The 10,687-nt window shown below is 39.4% G+C and overlaps 1 protein-coding gene across 2 annotated transcripts in view; it reads left to right on the forward strand.

Annotated features, from left to right (window-relative positions):
• Positions 1 to 5,478, forward strand: part of TSNAX (translin associated factor X) — a 36,711-nt gene extending 31,233 nt beyond the window's left edge. For both annotated transcript variants that reach the window (XM_090044031.1, XM_090044022.1), the window contains exons 5-6: positions 1,523 to 1,650; positions 4,674 to 5,478. In XM_090044031.1, coding sequence (XP_089900157.1) covers positions 1,523 to 1,650; positions 4,674 to 5,051 — 506 coding nt within the window. In that variant the 3' untranslated portion in view covers positions 5,052 to 5,478. The remainder of the gene's footprint in view (positions 1 to 1,522; positions 1,651 to 4,673) is intronic.
• The last annotated feature ends 5,209 nt before the right edge of the window (positions 5,479 to 10,687 follow it).

Consider the following 10,687-nt stretch of genomic DNA (forward strand, 5'->3'; position numbering starts at 1 on the left):
GGTACCTGCAATCCCAAAGTCCATTCAAAATGCTGCTGGTAAGATCATCTTCATGGTGTGTTGCAGTGACTGGTATCCTGATTCTTTGATTCTCTGCCTTCTCTGTACATCAGATATAAGCTTCTTATCCTAATCTTCAAAGGTGTTCAGAATTTAGTTCCAACAGGCCCTTTTGCTATATTGCTGTTACTAACATGGTTGATCCTTGCTTTCTCTGCTAATGGTGTCAACTTTAGCAGTCTGTATTTCTCATTGGTTGACATTTGTGATCTGACCTGCTAGAAACTTTTAAAACTGCTTCAGTATAAATCACTCCCAGTAAGGGGACAGTGCTTGTTACAAGTGAGTTGTACCTTAGCTTTCAGGATTTAAGGAATCTCTTCACTATTTTCCCTCAAACAAATAGAGATAGGAAATCCAGGCTTAATTCAATAATAAGTGGTAATAACGAGGTGAAATGTAGCATATTGACATTATTTTTGTTATTTAGAGAATGGGGAGTAAAAACAAAAAACCAGAACAACAAAGGCTGCTTTTAGACATAAAAAACAAAAACACACTTTGCTGGAAGCAGCGCATTACTTGGACCTAGCTCTGCAGTGTCTGTATAGATTGGACGCTTCACCAGGGCTTTTTCGGCGCTTTTATCTAACCTTTGATTCAATCAGCTATTAGATAAAAGCGCCGAAAAAGCCCTACTAAAGCACCTGATCTTTACAAGCATCAGGCAGGGCAGGTCCAACTAACATGCTGCCTCTTCTGAACATGTGCTGGGCTTGGCGCAGAAGTGCAGAGAGTTTAAAGTAAAACACAGTTTTGTTTTGTTTTTTTCTAATGTAGGCAAGCAGCCAAATGGTCTTCTGCTGCTCTTGTTCCCCAAATTACCTGTTGTGGCTTTGTGTCCTGTTTCACTACAGGGAGAATTGGAAATTTTATACTGAGACAATTGTTTAGGAGAGACATTACATGGAAATTTGGTCTTTCAGCTTTACAGTGGATTCATCTGTCCAAAAAATTAACGGAGATTTGGTTTGAATAAAGCATCAGACCTACATATCCAGCATCAGACCTACATATCTGCAAATGGTGCTGCAACTAGAAACAAGTGACCTTTTAACTGTGGTACATTTTCTTTCAAAAAATATTCTATTTAGAAAGAGTTTCTTACTGCACTTCAAGGAGCAAGTCCAAAATGACATCTGCGAGATCAGGATTATACTTTTATATTAAAAAGTGTCTGGATGGAAAAGAGGCTTTGTGCATGATGTATGCTTGTAAATAAAAGTGCTGAGAATGTTTCTAGTTGTGGTGTTGGTATGATTTCTTGGTCTGTATATAAAGGAAGGGTGTTGAGGTATTAAAACTGTGTATTCAACTTGTATTTCTGTAGTTAGGTCCATTTCACTTTTTCCTTCTAGTGGAGACCTTAAAAATAAATCTTTCTCCAAAGATTTGTGATTTCCAGCAAGGACATCTGAGAAATGTCTTAAGATTTTTTTTTTTTCATTTGATGTTTCTACAGGGCTTCAGGAATATGTAGAAGCTGTCTCCTTTCAGTATTTCATCAAAACACATTCGTTAATTAGTGCAGAAGAGATTAATAAACAACTGGTATTTACACTGGAAGAAAAAGAGGAAACAACAAACACAGTAAGAATTTGTGTCTTTGCTTATGAATGGTTATGGTTATTGCTAACACAATGAATTGTCTAAGCTTGAAGTAACAGGATTATTAGCATCTGATAAAATAAATTCAGTTATTGGCTCAGTGTGTGGTATATACTGACTCTCTTGATGAAAACAATTCCATTGACTCAGCCTTGCTCAATCATGACCTAATCATAGCAGTAGCCAAGACTGAAGAAGGGTAAGGAGTTATCCTCTGTCACAGGTTCTCTTGGCTCAGACATTTTTCACTGTTGTCAGCTGCTATTAAAATACATGTTGCATGTCCTGTCAAGGTCACCGCTATCTCACCTACAGTTAATCTTAAAACTTCCCTTGGAGGACTGTTTTTTAATCCTCCTTAACTCTAATACAGTAGCTTCCATTTGTTGCTTGTCCTGTCCTCCTGCCCATTCCCAAGCAAGAGATATTTTGCCTGTGACCAAAATACAGTGTGGCCGTCTTGCTTATGCAACCTTTGCCCAAATATTCCAGTTTTGGAAACCTTAAGTAGGCAGGTAAGGTAGACTGAATCTTCTCCTGCATTTAGAATTGTTCCTAAACGCAAGAGAAAAAGGTCAAGCTACACATGGAAAGGTCTGCTATGGATAATACAGTTGTTGCAAACCAGAGTAACAGTTACAGGTCTTTACCAAAGGTTAAAAAGAAGGGGAAAAGTCTTCAAAGGCAGGTTATGAAGTGATACTAGCATTACATCCAGAGAATGACTGAACAAATTTGTAATGGCAAGGAAGTTATTCTGTCAAACAGGTGGTCAATAGCAGACTATGGAGGCTGAAATCGACATTGATAGCCAGTTGTGTAGTCAGGTTTATAGTACTATTTTTTTTCTTCAGTAACCTGGGTTGCAGTGCACACATTTCTCTGGAGGCTTAATTGGGTTTTATCTTTTGGATAAATGAGCAGCTTTCTTGGAGCTGCAGCTAGCACATTATATCTGAATGTTCATAGAAATTAAACTGTGCGACACTGTAAACTGCATCAATGACAAGAACAGTTTTTACAGGATCCTGAAAATGTAACATGAAATCTGCTGAGGTTAGAATTACGCCACCGCAAGTTAGGCAATTGCAGGGGACCTAGAACCAGCTTTTGGAGTTTCAAGTACTCCTGTAATATCATCTGGACAAGAAGACATCCCTTGCACAGTGAAGAAATACATTCTTTGAGAATATTTTACCACTAGCATCTCACTCTCTCTGCAGCGAAAGACAGTTGCCAGCTTTCGAGCTCTTGGTTCCCTCCCCCCTCATGACAGTGTTATCCACCACGAATTCCACTTCTTTCACCCTCAGTCCCCAAAGTGTTCATAGGATTGTGTGTTTCAGACTTGTCTGCTTTTCAGCACGTTTTTAAAAGACACAAAGGAGAAGAAACTGTCAGCCACTATATTCCTTCAGCCTCCAAATGAAAATACCTGTTAACTTCTGCACACAGCTTCATTCAAAATTGTCACTGAGATTTCATAAGGAAAATGATGTTTGAAAGGCTCAAATCACATAAAACAAAATCATGAAAACTTTTGCAGAATTTCCTGGGAATGTGCTGTCACTTTCACACAGTATTACTGAGTGCCAGTTGTACAAAGACATCTGTATATTATTGGAAGGAATGAACATCTTCACTGGTGGACATCCTTTCTCCTGAATGAATCACTGCATATGATGTCTATGCAGTAAGGAGGAACTTGTTTAAAACTGATTAATGATTGTTTAATAACTGCAGTAAACATATATCCCCACAAAATCCTTTCATTAGAAAACTCAAGCATGCAGCTGTGTAACATTTCCAGGCAGATAGGATTCAAATACAGTTGTAGCAGTAAACAAGCTTTTCTAGCAAGGAGCTAACATCTGGAAACATAAATTCACTGAGCAATCTGAAACCATGATGTCCTAACATCTTGAAATGTTTCAGAATGGTCAGCCTTAAACTACTATCTCTTTACAATTACTAAACAGTAATTGTTTTTCAAGTTTGCATTGTCAGTATGAAGGAGCCCAGTGTCCAGCTGGCTGCAGTAGATGACTCCTAGAAGAGCATTTCATTTAGAAGGTGTTGTATTGTAAATCACATTTAATATTTCTCATGTGATCTGTTGCTAAAGATGCTTACATAGAAACCATCTTTGAATGAATCCTCTCTTTTGGAAGAGAACCCCTCCTGTGATATATATATTTACACAACAAACTGATGCCATAAACAGAGGATTGAGACTAAGTAGCATGAGGGGATGAACACTTAAAAGCAAAAATGTGTTTATTATATGCCATAGATGTCTTGAAAAGAAAGGATATGGAGCTGTATATACAGAGAAACTACATGGTTTCTAAGCTAAATTGTTTCTTGATAGAATTTTGATAAATTTTTCCATTAGGTATTAATCAGTTTTGAAAAGTTTATAGAAAAATTGGTTAGAATAACATTCCATAGCAATACAGCTATTTATTCTGGAGCCCAATTTTTTAGGCTAAGTATGCTTTAAAAGTCAGGATTTTATTACAAAATGGTGTAATTCATTTTTCCTATCCCTGGTTTTCATCTTGACTACTTAGCTAACCTCAGGCAGGTCGTTCAGGGACAAACTTTGAAATGTGGTGGCCTGAGGCTTGTGCAGAAAAATGTAAATGTAAATAAATACTTAGGGTTTCACATGGATGCAGTAACTGTGTGCGAATATAGATACTAGCTATGGGCCTGGGGCTTGCTGGCCTCAGGGTTTACAAATGTGTAATGTGTTTTGCTGGAGTTCTCTCATCTCAAAAGTGAAGGTGATACCTTATGGTTGTGTGGAAGGGTAAATTAGTCTACAGAATTTTTGAAGGGTTTCTTGCCACTATATGGGAGTGCCACATGGTTTAGTTTTCCTGACTGATTATTTTAAATGAGATAATATTATGTTAAATCAGTTTGTGTTTGTTTAAAATGTCATAAAGTCACCTTTTGCTTTCTTTTCTGTACTGTTTTATGTTCTCTTCTGTCCTCAGCCCTCCTCCAGTTCCCATAATAAGCAGCAGCACACTTGGAGCCTGAAGGTGACACCTGTAGATTACCTGCTTGGAGTGGCTGATCTAACAGGAGAGCTGATGCGGTTGTGTATCAGCAGTGTTGGAAATGGTGATATCGACACCCCTTTTGAACTGAGCCAGTTTTTACGTCAGATTTATGATGGCTTTACCTACATTGGCAATACTGGACCCTATGAAGTCTCTAAGAAGCTATATACCTTGAAACAGAGTCTAGCCAAAGTAGAGAATGCTTGTTATACATTAAAAGTGAGGGGCTCAGAAATCCCAAAGCACATGTTGGCTGATGTTTTCTCCACCAAAGCTGATATGATGGACCGAGAAGAGGGTCTTTCCTAAAATAGCAGGACTGTCACAGCCCTTAAGGTGATTGAACTGTAGAGGTGGAAACTTGTTAATATTTAGGTTTTGTTCTCAGTAGACTTTGTCATAGCTTTTATGTAGTAACATTTTATCTAACAAGTAAGATTGTTTGCAGTGGTAAATTTGTGACCAAAAAAAAATTCTTTACATGATGTACAGTGTTTTAATCTTTTCTGTTGGTGGGAAATTTCTTCTCTTCCCCTTCTGTGTGTTGTCAAAATAGTCAAATGTCACTGCTGTTCTCACTGTCCTGTGTGTTTCACAGATACAAATTAATTCCATGCTGTCTTGGCCATTGCAGCTGATTGTCAGTGGTCAAGTGGTGTTTTGAGTAGATTGAAAATTGCCTTGTGATGCCACATAACCCCTGGATTCCTGTTGCACCACATTCCTCAGTAAACACTTTTTTGTGTTCAGGTCAGAGATAAAGTAGTACACACAGGTTAGAATGAAGATGCACAGGTTTGAAAAGTAGCAGCTTTCTGCTTGAATCAAGAGGGAACGAACCCAGATTCGGAAGGTCTTACTAGGCCCATTGGGGCATCCTTGTCTGATACTGTCTCACCAACTTAACCCATTTATCTTCAACATAAATTTTTGTCTCTTTGGACATGGAATTGAAGCATGGCCAAAAGTGCTCTGTGACTTAGTTTTGTCTGATTAACATTCACAGCTAAAACAGTTTTTGATAGCTGATAAAAAACAACAACCTGGTAGACCAGGTAAATGTCCCTGCATACCCACCATTTCAGAACTCGGAGCTTTATTTCATCTCTGCTAGTTCAGTTACTTTGGAACCTTAATGTTTTGGCATGAATTAGAAATCCTTTAAAAAAAGTACAGGAATTCATCGTTGTTCTTTTTCCAAACAAAAGCTTTAGCGGGTGCAGGATCTGCTGGATTGCTGGCTGTATCAGTTCCTTTACAGTAGTGAACAAAGATGCTTATCATGGATAATTCAATGCTAGAACATAATGTGCATTCCTGGGTGCTGGCTGTATGCTTGTATCCTAAGAGGATACAAAGCTCAAGACAGTCAGGAGAATTTTGCCTTCTGCTGTATTTATGGTGCCCTGAGGGACAGCAGTAGGATTGAACTGCATATCTGAAGGAAGAATTTGGATAATTATATTTAACAGAGTGGTGCAATATGTCAGAAATGAGTCTTGTGCACCTATGAGACAGAAATTAGAGGGGGAGGGATAAAAATAAGGCAGATAAAATAACATGCTTTTAAAAAAATGAGCTTCAGGAAATAAGTCCCTCAAGTACTAATGAAAATGTTGCTTGGGTTTTTGTATTTCCATTTCCATATTCTGTGATACTACCAGTGTTTTTTCTCATGAGCATGACATGTCCAAGGTAATTTGAATCACGGATGTATTGAACAGAACAATTACTTAGGGTTTATCACAGTTTTTTGTTTCTATGTAAAGCAGTATTTGGTGGGTTAAAAAAGAGTGTGTTTTCCAAATGTTTAATACTTTTTTTACAATAAAAGTAATTATATTGATATCCCTGAATGAGTATTACTACTTTTATCCATCAGTCTTATTTGAGAACATGTGACTAATATAGTGTGTCCCTCTTTCTTATATCCACTCTTATAATTCAGTATTCTACTCAAAGCTCTGACATGGCCCCCTTACCTGTACATCATAAGTGGCATCCCCTGACTGAGGATCTCTTTTGTTTCTTATCCACTTCATTAAATAGGTTACATTTTGGCTTAGTGTATAATTAAATGTGGGGCACTCATATGGCCTGACTTGTTTATCCCTGGGATGAATAGTGCCAACTGTTTCAGATATCTGTTCACTTTTCCTCTGCTGGTTTTGGTTGCTTGTTGGACCCAATTTTCAGGCATATTGGCATGTAGAGTTTATGATGAAGTAGATGAGGATATGGTACTACACATTTTATTAGGGGCGAATTTACGGAAAGTTTTCTGCATGGAAAATGTGCTTGTCTGAAGCAGACATCAATAATGGCTAGCGAGACTGTGATATATCAGAGGTCTCTTCTGCACGCGCTGACAACTGTCAGGTGGGAGTTAATAATTCCATGTCACACCTTAAAAGAAGACAATGAAATTAATCCTAGGGTCTTGGCAACGTTTCCCCCTTTCAGTAAAAAAAATGTTCTAAAGCCCAAGTTGCTGCTTTAGCTAAATGAGTACATAATGGCTATCGTACTTGTCAAAACAGCTACTGCACTAGTACTGTTCATCTCTCCACGGCTTTTACATCCCTTTGGAGGCCTTGAATATGAAAGGAGCAATTCTTTCCTTCCGAAAGTCTCTGAGGACTGTTTGAGTTCCTGCCAAAAATATATTGGCTTTAACAATTTGAAGATTGGAATAAACTGTCTCTGAGGCTACAGAAAATATGTATTTTTTTGAAAATCACTTCAGACGTGATTTTTAAGCCTCTTAAGGTCCTCCTGCCCAGAAAGGCAAAGCCACAAGTAATTTCCCGTCAAGAACAAAATGCGTGTGGTATATTAAAGCACTATGACAGATGGGAAATAGCTAATGGCCTGCAAACCTCATGCTCAAGGAAATATTTTCCCCCTAAAACAATTACACTGTAGTTGTTTCAAAAGTGACAGACATTTATCAGCAAAACAAGCTGCTAAACAAGCAGTGGCAATTTTCCCATTCCTTATCCCGTTCCTATGTATGGAGCCATTGATATACTTGGGATGGAGCCAGAATAAAGCGACGTCATAGCAGATGTTTCATGAAGGGCTGCTTTGCATGCTAGAAATTATCTGCCTTTTTAAAATCCTCTTTTCAGAAATGAATTTTCTTTTTGGGTTCACATTTATACAGAGTCTAGTAACTTGCACTGGGGGGAAAAATAGACTCAGCCATATTTAGCTTACCCTTACCAGAGAAGTTATGCAAGAGAACAGCTTCCTGTTGACAGACTACATATGTTGTTTCTACTTATAGTCTAGCCCACCAAAATCAAACCTGTATTGTTTCAAATGGGTATGTATTGAGCACCCAAAATACATGTAGTGCTTTGTAGACTATAGAGCAGATAGTTGTTTTTTGTCCCTAAAAGTTTTACAACCTAAGATTAGACAAAACAGAGCCAGAAAGGCAAGTAGAAGGAAGGAAGGAGATGGAGAGGAAGGTTTATATGGAATGTATGATTTCTTAGTTGAAATCAAAAACTTAAAGTTTCTAAACATTCAGACCATTATGATAAGTTTTGTTGTCAGGGTTGGGAAAAGACAGCTGAAGGGAGTCCAAGAGATAGGAGAAAGAGAGGTGTGTGGAAGGGAAGTGAACTGAAGTTGTAAGAGGAGGTAGTGGTTTGTAGGGACAAGTGGCCAAGGGTTTCAAGGTACCTGGGAAGACTGGAGTGAGATGCAAGATAGGCTTGGTTGATCAATGCGAGACTGCCTGGTTGAGGTGTAACTAGGTGAAGCTGGGATCAGTAGGAATGGCTTGCAGAAATGCCACTTGAAACCACTTGACAACTCAAGAAATAGAGATTTTTATGGGGTTAAGTGAAGTTGCTGCATGACAAAAGAATGGAGGCTCCCCTCTCCCCCACTTCTTCCACATGAATGCCTAAAGTGTGGCCCTAAAATGGGGAAAGTGACTTCCTGAGATGCTGAGAGCCTGCAGCTTCCATGGAAGTCAACAGGAGTTATCAGTGTGGAGCAGGGCTTTACAGGATTGCACCTCCTCTGTCTATTCTGGTTTGGCAGTCAGCCTTTGATGTAAACCTCAGACATGTCTAATCTTTTTAGAAACCAGCATTTAATATAAAAATACTTACAGTTACTGGTGCTTTCCCGTTCTTGTTGTGTCTGCGTGTCTGTTTCCTCCTCACTTGTCCTCCCCCATTTCTGAGTCTTCTTTTTCCTTGCTCGTTCTTTTCCCAGTTGCTGGCCAGCTGGCGGGAAGGAGTTGCACAATGCTCCTGAGCCAACTTCTGTGACGACCTGTGATTCAGTTGTTTACAGTTTTAGGAGACGTCCTGGGTGAAATGTGTCAATGCAAGCGCCTTTATCTCTTGGATTTGTAATAAAGGTTAATTTAGCTCAGTGCTCCATTTTGAGAGAGAACTCTTGTTTCTGGCGGGATAGGCCTGGTCTCCTCCTCAGTAGGCCTGCTTGCATACTTCCTATACTGACTATTTTGCCATGTGGCAATGAGTAGACAGAGCTCAGGCTGATAAAGCAGGTAAACAACACTTGGTTATTTTTTGGTTTGTATTCATTGCAAGCCAAAACAAATAGTTTGGCAAACATGGAAGGTGTTTCTTTTCTAGTTTAGAGTGAGCATATGTGGGAAATGCCTTTCAAATTGTCCTCTCCCATCTGTTTCCCCTTGTTACCCGATTCACCTTTATTTTTCAAGGCCTGCTTGCAGAACCTGGTAGAGGAGGATTGCTTGCATCTTCTGCTAGAGCTAATCAGCGCTGCCCTGAACACTGGCCAGAAGTGAAGTGACGTCTCCTCTCTTCTGCTCTGGTAGTCCTATGCCCACCTGCACCTGAGATCTGAACTCGGAGCCCTTGCTAGTCCATTTCCAAGGCTAGCTACTGATATGCTTTTATGGAATTTTTTTCTTAACCTCATGTGGTTTCCCTTTTACTTTCACACTCTTCCCTCATCATTTAAATAAGGAGGCTTCTGTTAGGTAGATTCTGTCTTTGATTGGCAAACAGTCAGATTACTTCTCAAGCCTCCTGCACGTTGTCCTTCTGGTGACAATGCCTGCCTGGTCGGACCATACTCCCATTTATCCACTTCTGTAGTTCTCTGCTGCTCTTTCCATACTTCCTTGGAAAAATGGGCAGGCCCTTACCGTTCCCATTCAGTCCTTCCTTAAGATCTATTTCTATCATGATAGCAGAGGAATTTGTTAGCTGGTAATCTTACTATTCTCATGTCCTGTCTGAAGATTGTTGATGACAGGTATTTAACAGATTTTATAGATTTGTTAGCTGATAGTGAACAGGCATGTGTTCAACTTGGGAGAGGTGATGCATTTTAAAAACTCTAAACCAAACTCCATGGTTTGTACATTGTGCTTTTTTCCCCTCTCTGTACCCTTGGTTTCCTGTGTCCATGGAATGTAAGTTCATGGGGGCAGGGGCCAAATGTGTGGCTGATACTTGTGGTTGTGTGAGCTGGATCTTCTGTACTGTAGGCTAGTGATTCTCAACCAGGAGATCCTTTCAAGGGTACTGCGGCACACCATACTATGTTAACACTGTTAGGTATGCAGACTTATTCACAAGATAACCCAGAGGATTCACACAGGAAGCCATAGTATTAAAACAATTCTGACCCGTTGTGGTCCTGAGTTCTTTGCCACAGCAGAATTGCTTTATTATTTTTCTGTAGTCAAAACACAAGTGACGATGAAGGTGGCATTTTCTGAGGGGTGCCTTTAGTCTGACAGGGCTGAGGACCACTGTCGTCTGTGTTCTATAATATCAATAGTAATAGTTGCACGCTGGCACTATTCTTTTTAGAAACTGTAATTTTATTTTTTTCCCTCCCCTGCTGAAAGCATTTGGTAGGTGTGTCCTGGTGTAAAAACAGATGTCACCAAATGACGCAGATCAGACGAGCCCCACTAT

The sequence above is a fragment of the Crocodylus siamensis genome, chromosome 1 (assembly GCF_052110815.1).
Source record: "Crocodylus siamensis isolate JL-2025a chromosome 1, ASM5211081v1, whole genome shotgun sequence".
NCBI classification, from domain to species: domain Eukaryota; kingdom Metazoa; phylum Chordata; order Crocodylia; family Crocodylidae; genus Crocodylus; species Crocodylus siamensis.